Source organism: Etheostoma cragini, chromosome 23 (genome assembly GCF_013103735.1).
Source record: "Etheostoma cragini isolate CJK2018 chromosome 23, CSU_Ecrag_1.0, whole genome shotgun sequence".
In the NCBI taxonomy this organism is placed as follows: domain Eukaryota; kingdom Metazoa; phylum Chordata; class Actinopteri; order Perciformes; family Percidae; genus Etheostoma; species Etheostoma cragini.
Window position 1 is genome coordinate 9,364,605 of NC_048429.1, and position 17,604 is coordinate 9,382,208.

Here is a 17,604-nt window from a genome sequence, read left to right on the forward strand (position 1 = left end):
CAATTATATTTAGCAATTAAGCTAGATGAAACCCATCAGTTTAATAAACTTTAAGCATGCATTTAGGAAATAAAATCCAATGATACATTGAGCTCCTCTCTGTTTCCATCTGTGTGCATTCATGTCCCGTTAATGTTTGTAACTGACAGCCATCAAAGCCTGGTTCTGTCTGAGGTTTCTGCCTGTTTAAAGGAAGTTTTTCTTGCCACTGTTGCACCAAATGATTGCTCCTATGGGGGAATTGTTGGGTCTTTGTAAATTATAGTGTGGTCTAGACCTACTTTATCTGCAAAGTGTCCTAAGATAACTTCTATTATGATTTGATACTATAAATAACATTTAATTGAATGTTCTTTGATGGCCAAGATTTTTATTTTATTTTATTGGTGCAATTAGATTTAGTAAGTCACTAGTCTTTACTCACAAACTTCAATGGATTTAGGAAAAGCTGGTGGTACCCAATCCTAGACCATGAACCTGAGGTTACAGTAAATCAAACAAACAGGGCCTATCATCGAGTTAAATTTCCTTGAGAAGGATAAGGTTGAATTGAACTCTGTTCCTTGTCTCTCTTCACCACCCTGTACATTTCTTGAAATGTTTGTTCAGCAAAACCAACCAATTCTATATTGAAAGCCACATCATTGTCCCTCTTTCTGCCTTTTTACATGTCCATGTGACTGCGTGCTGTTTGCCATCAAGTCAAGAAGCCTGCTCTTGACTAGTCCTACAGTCTAGAATCACTCTTTTGATCCCTTTTTCAAACTCTTAAAATGCCTTCTCTGCACACAACACAACCTCCGTGACCTCAATCAGTCACGAGTCAAGCAGGCACTCCTCCTTTCTGGATTAGTAGTTCTCATGCTGTCTGCCCTTTTTACAGCCCTCATCCTTCTTGACCAATTTTCTGTGTTCGGCACAGTCAGCCACCAGTTACCAGACCATGATATCTGAGAATTGAACTGCAAATGGTATCTTTCTACCTGGCTGACTGCGTCTATCAGGTTTCATTGCTGGAATCCTTATCAAGTACGTGCAGTACTTGGCTCCCTCCTATACTTGTTTTCCAAGTAGCGAAGTAATGGAGGTGGGGGGGAAGAGAGGAACCTGCTACATCAAATTAGATTGACGCTGAGACTTTTTTTATCGCTTTAAACAAGGGGAACAATAAACTTTCAAAACTGGTTCAGGTACCTGGATTTGGTGGTTTTTAGACCTTGTTGTAAAGAAAATCTGCAATTTTGTACTCATTTAAGCATCTACCAGTCCTGTATAAGTGGACACATGTTCTAAACCAGTGGTTTACAGCCTTTTTGGCTCATGAACCCCACATGATTTTCTCTAAAATAGTAAAACTATCCAGTAATTCAAAAGAAAAAAATGTAAACATTAGAAGGAAATCAGAGGAAAATTAGTATAACTTTAGGTTAAATAAAGGTTTTTCAGTTTTGCTATCTGCAACAGCTCGGATTTCCTTTGCAACCCTTTGTGGGGGCCCTGCCCCCAACGTTGGGGATCCTTGCTCTCCATTGATTAAATGTAGTTTGAACACTCTCTCAGGGTAAAATACACCTCATTTTTATAGGCCGAGCAGTTTGTCACAACCCAAAGTAAACTTGGCTGAGTAAGTTACACATTTCAACAATTACTTGATTTCATTCAGGTTGTCTGTTTTCATATTAAATACTCGTTTAATGTCTAGTTTCTATTTAGGTTATTTGCAATCTTGTCACTGCACAGCCTTGGGACATTCCGTTTCATCTAAGGAGGGTCTCACTACAAACTGGTAAAACCTTTGTCCCACTTTCATAAGATCTCCTTCCAGGACTCAATGAATGCTTTGTTTCAGCCAGTTGACCACTGAACATCAGGATGTCAATTATCTGGCAAACTTAGGTGTTTTTAATTAGTTGTGCTTCTGCTATTCCTCGAGAATAAATCAAACACTGACATCAACAGAACAAAGGCAAGAGAAGAAAACTGGATTTAGGGGGACATGGGTTATCTAAAGAAAAGGTGTTGGGCCAAATAAGAAAGAGGCAATTACTTTGAGTTGATTCGAAAGCTGCCAAAATAAATTAAAAACAAGTGGCCGATCAAAACACAGAGCACACCCTCGCAGCCACAGTACAAGTGACCAAGTGCTCGCGGGGTCTTTAACAACTAAGCTCAGCTGAAGGCAAGGCCTGCTAACGAGCAGGCATGCCCACAGCTGAGCTCGTTAGTAAGGGGTTAGAAACCAACATTAATCAAGTATTTAATGCTAAAAGTCTGTTTTTAATAGCTGTTTTGTCATTTTTATAATTGCTTTACACAGCGGAAATCAATAAATGTATTGCTTATTCATATTAGTCAGCCAAAAGAAATGGAAAATGTGTAATTTTTAGATTTCTATAAAAGCCACACTGTCAGATTGTTTTTATTGTACTGTATTGGCATGAGTATTTTTTGTTTGTTTGGCAAAATACCTAATATTTTTTAATTCAAAACACTCCAGTTAGCTGTGCCTTCGGGCACTTATGAAGTTGCAATATGCTCTGGACTTATAACCGTCTGGGCCTGACTTAAAACACATGCCATTAGTGACATTACAGGGTGGTTCTTAGAGCTAGACATTCTCAAAAGATCAAAGAGGGAAAGACATGTAGTCCCAGAAAGCCATGAAAAGGCTGTGCTGAGTTCTGCAAAAAAAAAAATCACTTGATTGTAGTTTCTAAATGTTCTTGAGTGATTATGTCAGTGGAAAGCAATGTGAGTGCTGACATCCTTGACAATAGTGTCAGTGTAAAGAAAAAAACTGGCTTCCCTTTTAGCCTGTTTTCCACTACGGCCGATGGTCCTGTGAAAGAATCCCTTCTTTCTTACTTTCTGTGAAGATGTTCAGTTGTACTGTGACATCCCCAGTATGGGCCACTTCACTCTTCTCCAGTAAACAAACCCATTCTCATGTGTCTTGACACCTGTTACCATTGGCTATTTTGGTGTTTTGGACATATCATTTACAATGTTGGTATTCAGGCTTCAGGGTTGTTGATCCTTCAAAGACTGAGTGATACTGACAAAGAAAGTAATTTATATTTGGCACTTTTGCCAAACTGTTCATTTAATTTGATTAATCTCATGATACTTTTGTGTTAAATTCTGCTCACCTAATTCATTTTGTGACAAGAGAACAAGGCTCTTTTTGTGAAATAAGAAATCTGACCAATCAGAACAACATAGACCTTGGAGAGACAAGTAGACTATTGTTAAAAGGATTTGGCTTCTTCAGAGCATTTTTCTTCTCTCTTTGCGCCAAAACCAAGACTTACAAAATCAACTCGGGACTTTGTCACTGAAATAGTTCACAAAGCGGGTGAATTTGAGATTATGAGCGAAAAAGAGAAAAGAGCGAAGTTTAGTTCCTCAAATAGAAAGGCTTAGGGTCTTAAAATGAGGGCTAAACCACTTTGCAACATGTGGGACCAAGAGTTTTGTGAATATGAAAAATAAATGTTATGTGGGAGCAAAGCACCACTTGGGTACAATTTTACAGATCAAAGCTGAATCTTTACTGGGCTCCTCATTGAGGTGACTGATGAGCAGGTGATGCTACACCGCTGCCCTCTGCAGGATATATTAACAACAAACCTGTGTTTTCCCTATGTAATTGACCTATAAAAAAGGTTCTACGCTTTTAAAGGAAGCATAATACGTCTGGAAAGTGGACCATTCCATTATTCCTTTGTGAATTACTTTGGATTTTCTGTGTGGTAAGAGATGCACACTTTCAGCTTTTCAATTTTTATCATTCAAAATGTTTCAGCTCAACACAAGGCCTGGAGACAGGAGAGAGAACATCCTATCAGTGCTCAAAAGCAATTTTCTGTCATGTCATGCTACATTATGCACTTGCAGATTCATGCTGAAAAAACATTATTGATACAACGCTATAATTGCTTGCTTTAGTAATTTGATTTTGGAAATTCAACCACTGTCTGAAATCCAGTGGGGCCTTTGTAGATTTCCCAGCTGGGATCGGCTTCATTAGACAGAGAAGTGGACCTCTGGGGGAATTTGCCTTTGTTTTGAATAAAAAATGTCTGAGCGAGCCCACCAAGGCTCTGAGGGTGAGATTAGTTCCTGAGCTGTTACTTTTCCACTTGCATACATGCATTTCTCATGTAATATATCTGACACACTATTTCCAATCCAATTAGTCCACTATATGACTGTTTCTTTCCCCCCCCCCCCAGCCTGTGATGATTGTCACCCAGCCTCCCCACTCCTCCCCCCCTTCGGCCGTACCGCAGTGCAGCTCGTCCTGCCAGGCCCGCGCAAGGTTACCCTGCTCCAGGGACTCAAAGTCATCGGAGGTCTGATCCACTGGCCCAGACCTCATCCCCCACATTGTTTAGTTTGGTTTAAATCTTGTCCATCCTGTAAGTTAGGGTTTTTAAAAGTAAAAGGTCATAAATATTTTAACTTACAAAATATTGATCTATGGCAGTTATGAGCTATTTTTGATGAATGAGTCAACCTTTACTCCAACACAAATCTCATTTACTGTACCTGCGGCATTTAAGGTGATATTTACAGTATTTTATTACACTTTGCAAAACAGTAGACTAATTTGTCATCGTATAATTTTTGACCTTTCTTATTTCATACTCAAAGTAGAAGTGATTTATTAGCAGAAAACAATTTACTACACATAACCAATTCTTTATTTTCTAATAGCTATTGTATTCTGGCATTAACTAGAGTCATTTCTTAACATTTCCAAGAACATACTGAACAATACGTTTTATTCAAAACATTTTATTAATTTAAGGAATCCACTCAAGTCAGGCAGTTTTTTTTTCTCCTTCACAATTTCTTTAGTGTGAATATTTTCATCGTGGTTCTTTGTTTAATTACAGTGTTGCCTTAAGTGCAAAAAATAAACATAATACACAAAACAGTTTTCTCAACGGTTGAGCTGCCGCTATAGTAAACACACTACACAGACATAAAGAAATTTAAATTTCATCTAGTATTTTTGCTTGGGAGTTGTTGCTTTTTCGGTTAAAGTTGCTACATTCATCTGTTAGTTTTTCTAACCATGAGGCACCAATACAGTATCTGACATCAGTATCTGATGTATGGAAAGGGATGTGAACTTAGCTAAAAAACATTCTGTAGGGGTGACCTCTATCTGTTGGGGCGTACGCTCCTGCAGCGGCCCGGGTTTAAATCTGCCCTTCAGCCCTTTGCTGCGTGTCATCTCCTCCCTTTCTCTCCCCCCTTTCATGTCTGAAATTAGAGGGAAAAGCACCAAAAATATTCTGTAATGTACTTTTTGTGTAAGCTGATTTATTGTTCTGTTATCCATTATTTTAATACAACATTCTACTTTTTCTTGTGTCCTACAATCCGAAATACCTGTTCGTCCTTAAGCCATAACTAACACAACAGCATCACTAACTAAATAAATCTACACTTCTAAAGCCATTTCATGGGACCTTTAAGTGAAATGTAGGCATAGTTCACAATGTTTTCAGCATAGAAAAAAAAACACACAGGTTGTTCATTAAAAGGAGGAACAGTGCAGCAAGTGATTGTTTGCTGTTGTTTTCAAAAGGTGCAACTTGAGTTGTAGATCTTCGGCTCAGTCTCATCCAGAGTTCACAGCCTTGGTTGTCCTGGCATTAATGAAATCAGCTTTCCTGTACCCACCCTGTTGAGAGGAAAAAGCATTGATTATGGATAGTCTATGTTTGTTTCAGTGGTAGGATTTAAAAACACTATCATCTGTTAAACTGAGCAAATGGAGGAATTCTTTCTAATAAATGTAACTGCACCAATCTTGTCACATCGAATCAAAATCTATGTAACGTATGTCATGCTGTACAAAAATGACCGGCAGCTAATTGCTTCGTCTAAAATGAAGCCACTCAAAAACAAGAGAAGGTGAATTTAAATCCCTAGGCCTAAAACAAATTTTGCCGGTGTAATCCATGCCGTGACACTTCTTAAACTGTTTTTTAAAGCTTCTGATGCGGGCCTCATAAAAAATGCAGAGCAAAAGGAGGAAAATCAAAGAGGCTGCAAGATTACATGTAGATAGGATGGCAACATGTTGCAATCAGCGCAAAACATTACTCCAGCTGTGCTCACTGTGTGTAGACACTATGGGAAACCCTGTTAAGTGACAAATACAGGGTTATACTTTAATGTGTTGTATTAGACAGTGGGAACACACCTTCTTGTAGGCCCCATGTAGATCACTGTGTTTCCACATGGTGTGTAACAGAAGGCATGCTGCCTGACCTGCTCTGGTTGGTCCATGACTAGAAAATTCAAAGTTACAATTATTCTCTCATACATACGGTCTCATCAGATGTTACAGGTTATTTGCTTCTGGATGAATTCTGAAATTGGGAGGTGTCATTACATTCTTCATAAAGTGCTATTCATCAAACAGGAAATGATTCAGTTTCATAGAAGAGCACTTTATGAGCAGTGATGAGGTGAGTGCAGACTAACCCGTTGTCCTTGCTGCTGATGTTGATGATCTTCGGGAGGGCTCCCTGGCTGACGACAGCTCTGACATGCTGCCTGTCACTCTGACACAGGTTGTTAAGGGTGTGACACAGAGAAGCCGTCACCTCGGTGGGCTGTTCGGTGCCTGTGTCGTCGTTGGGTAGCATCCCCACCAACTCTGGCAAAACCTGCATCACTTCAGGAGGAGGAAGCAAATGAGAAAGGGTTTTGAAAAGTTTGTTAGATGGCTAGGGTGGCAGAGTTAAAAAAGATGTCATATTAGTTTCCAGATTAGCTGAGCTAAAAAGATGAGCTTTGTGAAGGGGAGAAAGACGTGTCTGATGGGCTTATGGTGTTGTCATTTATACATAATGTTTATTTGGTTTGTAGTGTGTCTATGTTGTTATTATGCTGTTGTATGGTCTTGAATATAGTAGTTAACGTGCCATCTTTTCTTAATTTTTGCCTGAGTGGGTGGTGAGGACGAGGGACGGTTGGGATGGCTTTGTAGGCTTCTTGTGTGTTCAGTTAAAATAACATTAAAAATGTTAAATCCTAAAAATACTAAACTGTTCGGGAAACAAAATGATCGGCAAACAAATTCTTTGTGGAGGAAAATGCTGGTTATTATTTCAAACCTCAAAGTATTTTAAGTTTTAATGAAAACAGTTACCGACGTCGGGGTGCAGTTCCTGGTAGCGTGAGAGGTTTTTTATTAGAGATACGGTTGTCCTCTTTACATCACTTTCTCCTTCCTCTAACATCTTTTTCACATGCTGGAGGCCATTTTCCCGTTGAACAATAGTGAAGGCGATAGCTTCAGACACCTGTTGGGCCACAGAAAATGTATCAAATATGTGCCGTTTCTCTGAATTTAGGAACAGCTCTTCATACATAACTCATTTCGGATGTTAAAGGTTGGATTGCATCAAAGAAAATTGTAACCAGGAGTAAACGTTTGACAAACATCCTTGTACAGTCGAAGATATATACATTGTCTCTTAAAAAGGAGTGAATTATTTATTAAATTGTTAAATTAGTAAAATAGTAACACACTACATCCACAGGCAAAAGTTTACCGCTCCTTTCCCAGCTGTGATGTTCTGCAGGGCTCCGATGGCAGCCTCCTGGCTGTGCTGACGCACACTGCGGGCCATGAGCGACAGGTACATGCGGATAGTGATGGTGCTCCACAACCACTCTATGCCACGGGGGTTAGCCTTCTCCTCCAGCAGGGGGCACTGTCGCTCCAGATGCTGGGAAGAAACAGTTCATGAGATGCAGCTGGTTTGGTATCTGTGGGTTCATGTTGACAACAAAAGCCAGGTATTATGCAGCAGATTTACAATGACCGACATAAAATACTTTATTCTGTCTTGCTCTTTTTGTGCATTGTTTTGTTTACTTTACCAGGAGCGGCATCATCATAGTATAAATTCACATAACTATTAAAGAATTTACGGTGCAATGCTGTCACTGAGCAGATGATTGTTTAAGTCTAATGGGCAAGCAAAGAATTTTTTAATTAAATCAAAATCCAACATTCCACATTTACCTTCTCCGCCTACTATAAACATTAAAATAATTCGACGTCTGTGCCTAAACTTGTGTGTCTGAACCTAGTCAGCAAAAACGTTGGTTCAGATTTCCAAAGACACTCTGTAACGTGTCATATTTCACCCAGAACAATCCCATTTTACAAGAGAATATTAATTGACAATATGGAAGTGTAGGATCTAGTGTTTTTGGTGCTTGACTCATACTAGGGACTAAACGTCTAGACATCTCAGCCTCTGCTGCATCAATTCTAACTGTACTTTTTTGATTCATTTCTATTGAAGTGCAATAATAAGTCTCTTGAGTGTCACTTTTAAGCCAGTAACATTCTGTAGTTAGAGCACAAAGGCTTTACACAATTAACTGCGCTATGTGGCCAAAAGTATGACACACTTCGGTCTGGGTCAGGTTTTCCTGGTTTCAGCCCGGTCCCTAATCTTAATCCTACAGCATTCAGTGACACATTAAACAATAGTGAGAGAGCGGAATTCAACTACAGAGTTGGTGATTATGGTAATTTGCTGCACTGTTACTTAGCTTTAAATTAAGCATTACAGACACACCTGATAAAGCAAGACTGTAAAATGTATAATTTGCTTTGATGTTTCTCTCTACGTGCATGATAACAGATAAAGATAAATATGATTGGCTTCTATTATGATGTTTTTTGGATGAATAATCCTGCAGCATTGCAGCAGTTTTCACAGAACACTGCACTGAATTATTATACTGCAAGAACATCACTTGTATAATCAATGTGGATTATTGCCCAAAGGGATTACCTCTGTCATGTTGGCACTGCGATAAGCAAAGCAGCCGACAGCCTTTTGCTTAGGAGCCAAGTTTTGTCGAGTTTCTCGGAGATCTAAGGTGTACCTCTTAGGAAGCTCTGCCTCTATCTGATAAGAGAGGTTGTGCAGGATGTAGACACAGTTCTCTGTGGACTTCAGAGCAGATACATAGACAAAGATCGGATGGGAGTAATAGGTATAGTTTCACTACTTAGTTGTTGTTTTTTTGGATTTGGTCTGTCACTTTTTTAATCCATGATTTATGTGAATGACTTGATATGCATTAGAGAAAAGAAAATAATTAAGGGTCCAGAGTGCATCACATTACAAAATATATATACATATTAGGCCTGCACGATTAATCGTTTTAACGACTTAGATTCTCATTTACTTTTACGAGCCGACTACTTTCTACTGTGAGTTTTAAACAGACTGTATGAAATAAGTTTAGTAAAGCTTGTGGTGATGCCCAATGTTTTATAGGTGCCAAAACAAATCTATGTCTGGTACCGCCAATTTGTTTTGTCATGGTTCATTTGTGCAATAAACTTTGTGAGAAAGAAAATTGTGGCAGAGAATCGTGATATCAATTCTAAGCAAAAACATTGTGATTCATATCTTTCCCCGAATTGTGCAGGCCTAGTATATGTATGTGTACACACACACACACACACACACACACACACACACACACACACACACACACACACACACACACACACACACACACACACACACACACACACACACACACACACACACACACACACACACACACACACACACACACACACACACACACACACACACACACACACACACACACACACACACACACACACACACACACACACACACACACACACACACACACACACACACACACACACACACACACGATAGTTGGGAAACAGCTGTGAAGATAATCGTTTTCTCTGGACTGCTTAACATTTTAATTTCACCTTGTCATCTCTCTTATCAGCTACGGCTCCCCGGATGTAGTAGACCAGAGAGTCAATCAAATTTTCACACTCCCTCATTGCTTTTCTTCCATCAGGACCAGCGGAGCTCAGATTTCTGGACACAAAAACAGTCAAATCAATCAAGGTAATGTGACATTTGTGTGTTTCAATCAGATACATAGTTTTAATTTACCACTGAACCATGCTACAAAAGTCAGCAATGTTAATAACAAAAGAATTCCCACATCATAGTTAGCCAGATAAAGATAAAGTCCCCTTCTGTCAACCACATTAATTGTAAAAAGTCAATGGATGCACTATTTGGGATTTCAGCCCTTTGCAAAGCCAGTAGCAATTAGCACAAATTATTTCACAGACTAACAAAACACTTTTGAATAATTCAACTTCCAGAGGAAAATAAATACAACAATTAACATTCTAACTCCACACAACAGGTTCTTTGTGGGGTGGTGAAATGTAAATCGGAGAGGAACTCAGCATTTTTCATATTGATGGAATTTAAAATTTCATATGTGCTTAAACATTGTGCGTGATTTGCATTATACATTTAAGCTAAAAGGTAAAACCATTATTTCAAGATAAATGAAGACATGTTGGTCATAAATTAAAGTTTGTTGTTATAAGTATATAGTTTGTTGTTGGTTGCATTAAGTTGTTTTGCAATACTTCGGTTTTATAATACAAGATGTTCTGGTACATTTGTTGTAACGCAGCTCTACAAACGTGTCAGAAGCAGATTTGAGGATATCAGAGACCCATCCTGTCTCTGGTTGCAGTCCCTTTTTTACCCCAACTGTTCTTTTGCTCTGCAAGTGCTAAACTGAGAGTCATAAACTTTCAGTCACATTCCAACTGAAAAGATAACAAAATAAGCACAAAGATACATTACTGTGACCTGGAGACCCCACCCTTAGTGGATAAGACTAGGGGTCCAAAAGCCAGACATATTTGGGGGAGAGCAGGGTTAGTTTGACTCTGTATTTGTCTCTAGGATATCCTATGTAATAAAAAAGGATTCACACATCAACATCTGAGATTTTGACCACTAATTGACTGAACCCTGAGAATGGAGCAGGATTTAGCTCCAACAATTTCCACAGGGAGCTCAATCGGTTTGACAACATGATTAGGAGAACTAATCCGAGGACCGAGTGATTTCAGTTCAGCAGAGCGGAGAGAAGAGAGAGCTCGATGAATAATTCAGTCGGTCACTTGTTTGATCCGGCTATAGTTGCCAGGGGAGTGGCGTGTCTGGTATCTCCTGCTTCGTAAACAGAGAGGTGATATACAGTATGTCTTGACAACTTAGTTGACTGTATGATACATACTTTTAGACCACAATAGATACATTGTGGTTCAACAAAATGATAGAGAAACTGTATTTATAAAAAATAAAAATAAAAAATAGGATGGTGATTACGTCTCCATTTGGGTGACTAGACCTGACAAGAAAGCAGTATTAGTTTCCATTTAAGTTTTATTTGAAGATGTAGTTAATAGCCACTGATGTGATATTTTGTGGCTCACGAGGAAGAAATTGTCAATATAGAAAGCAACTAATAGACATGATGAGTGCAAAGTTATTATTTTGTGATTCTAGCAGATGTTTTAAAATTATTTGCCACAGTTGTTTTTAGCCACATTTGTGGTTATGTCTGTTAAAACTATTAGACATGCCTTGACTAATTTGTTGAATACTTTGGTTTATGACCATCTACCTGCACAGCTAATGGCGTTCCCCTCAGCCTTAGCAGACTTTGGGTTTAGTGCTAATTAGCGAATGTTAGCACACTAACGCCGTATTCTATGATGAGAACATAAACATTGCTAAACATTAGCATGTTCACATCATCATTGTGAGCATGTTAGCATGCTTATGTTAGCATTTAGCTCAAGTACAACCTCAGAAAGCCACTAGCATGACTGGAGACTCTAAGATGTGATCACTTAAACTGGATTTTTCTTTAACCCATTGTCTAGAAGCTTTTCAGTTTCTTTACTTCTTTAAATTTCCTTTTATTGGGTTTTTGCCCAACAGTTTACACCATGGTGTGAGACTGTTCACCTATAATAACTCTTCTTGGCAGAGACGGATACTGTATAACATTAATTTATCTTTATTTGTATATCACTTTTAATACAAAAGTCATGCAACCCAATCTACTTTATATTACTGTAGCTCTGCCGCCTGTTAACTCTTTCCCTTTGTGATATCATATCCTGAATGCCTTATGCTGCACGTTGACTAGACTAAACATGGGCTCTACTGGGCTTCTTTTTACTGTTGGTAGATTGTAAACTTTTTAACTTTCTCCATCAGTCGCATAAACAGCACGTGCCACGATGGTCACACTGATGAGGATGTATGATTTTTATTGTCAATGGTGATGAAATCAGTGCAGTTTAATCCATTTTCCTCCAGGATACAAAGTAATTTATAGGATTTATAGCAAAGTGCTTGAATATTTTTGTACATTTAGTTTGGTATAAGCTTAACATCTGACACCAATAGTGGTGTCTGTTTACTTTAATCTATTAACCTACACTGAAAAGCTCACTGAGTATCTAGTTTCACATCTAACAAAAGGATCCTACCGCAGGCAGCCGGTAGCATTGTGGAAAGCATCAGCATCAGCTAGGAGCTCGTCTTTTGGGTTCTCTCCTTCAGAAAGGCCAGAACTCGGTACCAGGACAATCTTGGTGAGGACTGATAAGACCTCTTTGGATAGATGCTCCTTTAAAAGGTCATGAGAGGAGAGATTCCACAAAAGACCTGGAAGTGAGATGGAACTACACTTTATTATAGACAAAGACATTTATCTCAGAATGCTAGCTAAACTGGCCCAATGAGTAAAACTCCCACAATAAGATCTTAAAGGTCTTAAAGCCAGTATCTGTCTATATACAGTGAACATAAGACATATAATATATAAAATATATAAGAAAATAAAGTCAGTTGGGTTGAATTTGGGTGCAGCAATCACATATTAAAGCTAAGTACAAAAACTGACCAGTAAGCTGCTGTCTGGTCTCCACATCACGGCTGCTCTTCAGTGCACGCAAAATGGTGGCCAGGCCCTCATTCTCCTTTACCTCCATCTTGTTTTCGCTGCTCTGGTAAACAACATTACGTAGAGCTCCAGCGGCGACACGTTGCACCTCCTCATTGTCATTGCACAGGAGGTGCAGTAGCTTTCCAATCCCACGGAGATAGTACACCTGGAAACAAGAGTGGATTATTGATTGACAGATTTGCTGGCACAAAGATGCAAAAATATATTTAAGCCATTGCATTCAAGAAGTGTTATACGCTATTATTTACCACAGCCATGCCATTTATCTGCTGTGAATTATTTATGCTATTTTATAGTTCCAGATAAACCCTTTGTTTCTGAATCAACAACCCAATTCAAAGTGTCTCAGGGAAGTGTCTTGCCAAGTCTAATGTTATGGGTTTGGGCTGAGAGGAAGACACGCAGTAGGTTTTTTTGTAGTGAGTTTAAGACCTGTTTGCATATACTATAAATAGTAGGATTTCACAACAACTTAACTTGCCTTGTGCCTATTGAATTGTGGCATGAAAGTCTTCCACACACACACACACACACACACACACACACAAACTAGAGCATTCATTAGCTTGTCTGTTGGGGTATGTTTATGTCCGATCTGTAGCAAAAACTAGTTTTGTGCTCTGCATGTGCAAAGACGGCTGAGGTAAGGCATTGACCTTGAATGTTTCGGGTCAGGATAGCCCATTGGTCAAGAGATAGGACCTGAACAAACCGGTTTTCCATTTGTATCAGGTTGTTACAGAGTAGTAGTTTATGCTTCCTTGTCAGCTGATGCACAAATATCCTCATGTTCTACAAACTAGGTAATTTGGAATTTTGGTGAAGTGCTACAAATGAAAACTTTGAAGACAATTGGCATTACATTACCCGTGCCAACAAACATTATGTCATTTCCCTTTGGATTGGTCTCTCAAACCCAAACCAGTTTAGAAAACGTAAGCGGTTACTGTAACAATGGCTAGGTGTAAAACTGGTACATTTAAACTGTACAAACAGAGGCACAGGGGCTCAAAAATGTAAATACTAAAACCCCCAAAACACCCCAGAAAAATCCAGTTCAAGAATTTCTTCTCTCATATTATTTTAGGGCCAACTCAAAATTCTATTTTGAATCACTGTAAACTCATCCCATACAATGAATATGATGAAACATACCATCTTTTTAGCATTGCCACTCATGAAACATTGATTCTGTATGTGGCTGGTTGCACAGATGAGCATCTCCTCGTTATCCTGGGTCAACAGGTTCACGGCTCTCTCTAACGTCATCTCTGGAGGCTTGTTCTCTGACTTCCTGTGTGAGAAGAAAGCTATGAAAGAAAAAAAGGCTCCATGCCCAAATGTCTCTGAATCGCACACCAGAACAATGGAAGAATATATCATATTATTAAATGTACACACATGATGAACACACACAAAGATTAGCTTACATTGTTATGCTATTCTGTGCATGTATCTGCTGAACGGGGAGATCCACATCCATCGGCAGCCCCATGTCCACCTCGGTCACGCTAGTGACCGACGGTGGGTATGAGTTCAGTCTGTGGTGCCTCTGACCATCCCTCCTGATCTGGGCCAACCACGACAAGCCATTTTGGGGCTGGATAGCGCAGAGCATCATATCACCACTTTGTCCCTGCACAGTGTTTTTATACTGTTTAACAATAGTTTGGTTATGACCCCAGCGGGAACCATATTCACCACTTGTCTGAAACGCTGCATTTGCAAGCACAGGCTGTGGTGCTGCTGTCTGTCTGAGTGACCTCCTGCAGTAGGTCTCGTCTGCAGATGTGGATACGAGCGTCCGCGTGATACAGGGTGCCTCTGAATAAGCATAGCGCCGAAAGGAATCAGAACCAAGTGAGTGGTCCAGAAGGGTCCGCCCCCTGTGTGACTGACTGGGCCCTGGGTGGGTGTACATCCCATACCGGTGGGTACTATAATCAAAGTGACTGCGAGGTAACTCTGGGCTCTGTGCTGGAGACACTTCCACCCTCCTGAATGGTCTCAGCACATGGTTGTTTGAAAGAGAGCGGTTGGTGAAGCCCAATCCTTCTCCCTTTGGAAAAAGAAACACACAATCAGTACTTTAACGCATGTTTATTCAGCTGGTCAGGCTTTAAATTTGCCTACGCCACCTCCAAGTGACTCAGGTGGAGATAAAAAAAAAATTCAAGTGATTCCATGCCAGCACAGGTGCTTTATACTGTAGTTAACTGTAGCAGTGAGTGGCCAGGCAAAGAAGTATCCTCATACGTGAACTTAGGGGGATCATTCCCCATACATATGTAATGGTGGAGAGATAGTTTCAATTTAGAAATAAAGGTCATATGATCCCTGAACAGTTAAGTTATTTTGAATTATATAATACATTAATGTCTGCGGAGGCCCATTCAGTCTCAGGATATACAGAAAAAAGTAAACTACTGAGGGTTATTGGTGCAGTTTAAATTACACAATTAAAATGTTGTATGGTCTTCAAATGTCTTCAACGACAAACAAATGTGCATTATAATAACAAATTTACATAAGTATCAAAAGACTACTTTTTGAAAAGACAATAGGCCCATTTCACCACATCTATATGGAGCCCTGAAACTTACAAAATGTTGTAACATAACTGAATGCACCAAAAATGTAAAAGGTGTTACATGATTAAAATGGAGTATAAATAAAAATGTAAAATTTTATTAAAGTGATTTATTCAGTTTCAGGGCTTCATACACCTTGAGCTAAATCTGTCTTAAAAAGTCACAATGTCTCTATAATGTCAAGCTAAGTGTAACAACACAGTGATTCTCTTGACAGGCCTGGCAGCTCTGAATGCAGCAGCAGAACATTTGACTACATGAAAATTACGGCATACAAACAAAGAGTACAGAAGTCAAGTCAGGTTTATTTATATAGCACGTTTAAAAAAAAGTCAACCAAAGTGCTGTACAAAATAAAGTGCACTGCACAACAAGTACAATCAAAGCAAAAGGATTACTTCCTCTCTTTAAAAAAAACATGTACATTTATTTATTTAATAGACAGGTACAAAATGACAACAAAAGCACAAGGTATTGAACTGACTGCACTTGACGGCTATCTGTCACAAAATACTTCAGTACTTGAAAAGCCGATCGGATCCGTTTTATCAGGGATAAATGACAATACGATTATTATTATTATTTTTTACCTTTTAGGGACCCATAAAGAATATGTTGAATGTCACTAAATCGTTTCCGTTTGTGCATGCATGAGTAAAGAGAGCAAGGTAAAAAAGAATCCCTTACCTTCATGTTCGGTAAAGAACCATCTGTAGCATCAAAGTTTTTTGCAGTGTTTTTTTGTAATTGGACACTACCTGAAACAAGTTGAAGAGTTGTGTTAGTGGTATGTTTCACACTATAATTACCTAAATACCTGGCAGCAATAACACCTGGCTGCCTGAGCTACAAAAGCACAGCACACACTTATAGTGCTCTGAGGGTTTCTAAACCAATGCTAATGCTTTAGTTAGGCTAATGATGAAATAACCCTGTGGTTGGCATTCAAAGCGATGTCTGCTGTAACATCCATTTCCTTTTAGTGGACTACAGAAACCTGTTGGACAAGCAGACTACTATGCATCATGCATTCCAGTCATAACACTTTGTTGTTTTTTTCCTTTTATATTAGGCCTAAATAGCATATTTATTTATACCTTTATATATCTATCATATTTAAAATTACAGGATAGTTTGACACCTACAGGCTATAATAGTTACATTAAACAATAAAATGAAGCAAATCTAAATCAATGGTTTATAGGAGGCATTGAACTGCTCACATGTTATAAACATATTCAACCAGTGACAATGGGTCACAAGCAGAAACTACTTAATTTAAAGAGGTCACCATTCCATAAATGTTGGAAACTACTGTTAAGTAGTAGCCTATGGTTTATTTGTCTTATACAGTGCTTCCTAGATTAAAGGTCCATATGAGATACCATTTAAGATACAGGTTCTTTGTTGTAAGAATGAATAGTGGGAGGGAGCCATGTGAATGTTCCATATCATCACCCTTTGTGCCATACAGGCAATACTAAAAACAATGATACTTCTGAGGTGTACAAGAGCATCTTCTGTGGTATTCTGTATTTCAGCCAAACATAAATCATAACCACGGAAGAAAACTTCAAACGGGTCATTACCATTTGACACAGCCTTTCTTCCCTTGCGTGCCAGTGTGAGCTGAACCTGCTGGTTAACACGCAGACTCCGGCCGTATGAATTCACTCCCATGGGGGATCTTAGAGTTGGCTCGGCCGGCAGAGCCAGACTGGTGTCATGCAGCACGAACGAGTCTTGCGCAGGTAACGCTGGTTTAAAAAACATGTCTTCCATCGTGGACAAATCCAAATCTGCCAAGAGTCTACGTCGGTCGCTTCATTTAACTCGATGGGTAGGCTACTGTTCCTGCTTTGTTGTGTGGTGGGTGGCCCTGATGTCCGGACACTGCGGGGGGCGGGGCTAGAGGCGGCGCACCTGAGGTGTCAGGTGTCGCTGCTGGCTGGTATTGATTAACAAGAAGTTAAGGTACATACTCAAGTATTGTTGGCGTAATTGTACTTAACATTAATATTTTCTACCACTTTACTTTGTTTTAGAGGGAAATATTGTACTTTTAAACTATTTCTTCCAACTCTGATTAAAATTCATAGCTTTT

The 17,604-nt window shown here is 39.2% G+C and overlaps 1 protein-coding gene across 2 annotated transcripts; it reads right to left on the reverse strand.

The window, feature by feature from the left end:
• Positions 1–5,208: 5,208 nt before the first annotated feature.
• pkp2 (plakophilin 2) lies at positions 5,209–17,391 on the reverse strand. 2 transcript variants are annotated; one of them, XM_034863285.1, is made up of 13 exons: positions 17,090–17,391; positions 16,188–16,258; positions 14,340–14,968; positions 14,065–14,203; positions 12,847–13,054; positions 12,431–12,608; positions 9,815–9,929; positions 8,844–9,005; positions 7,584–7,760; positions 7,178–7,331; positions 6,508–6,700; positions 6,224–6,311; positions 5,209–5,698 (listed from the first exon to the last, which is right to left on the reverse strand). In XM_034863285.1, the coding sequence occupies exons 1-13, from the start codon at positions 17,280–17,282 to the stop codon at positions 5,636–5,638; spliced, it is 2,370 nt and encodes a 789-aa protein (XP_034719176.1). In that variant the 5' UTR covers positions 17,283–17,391; the 3' UTR covers positions 5,209–5,635. The 2 variants fall into 2 exon arrangements, with proteins under 2 accessions (XP_034719176.1, XP_034719175.1); XM_034863284.1 differs by having other exon boundaries at positions 14,340–14,964; positions 16,184–16,258.
• Positions 17,392–17,604: the final 213 nt, after the last annotated feature.

Excerpts from the sequence above, each read along its gene's own strand:
- pkp2 (XM_034863285.1), bottom strand. The coding sequence starts at position 17,282 with ATGGAAGACATGTTTTTTAAACCAGCGTTACCTGCGCAAGACTCGTTC. Across the intron at positions 14,204-14,339 it reads GCACAGAATAGCATAACAAT|GAAGTCAGAGAACAAGCCTC; the intron begins GTAAGCTAATCT and ends CTTCTCACACAG. Across the intron at positions 7,332-7,583 it reads TCACAGCTGGGAAAGGAGCG|GTGTCTGAAGCTATCGCCTT; the intron begins GTAAACTTTTGC and ends GTGGCCCAACAG.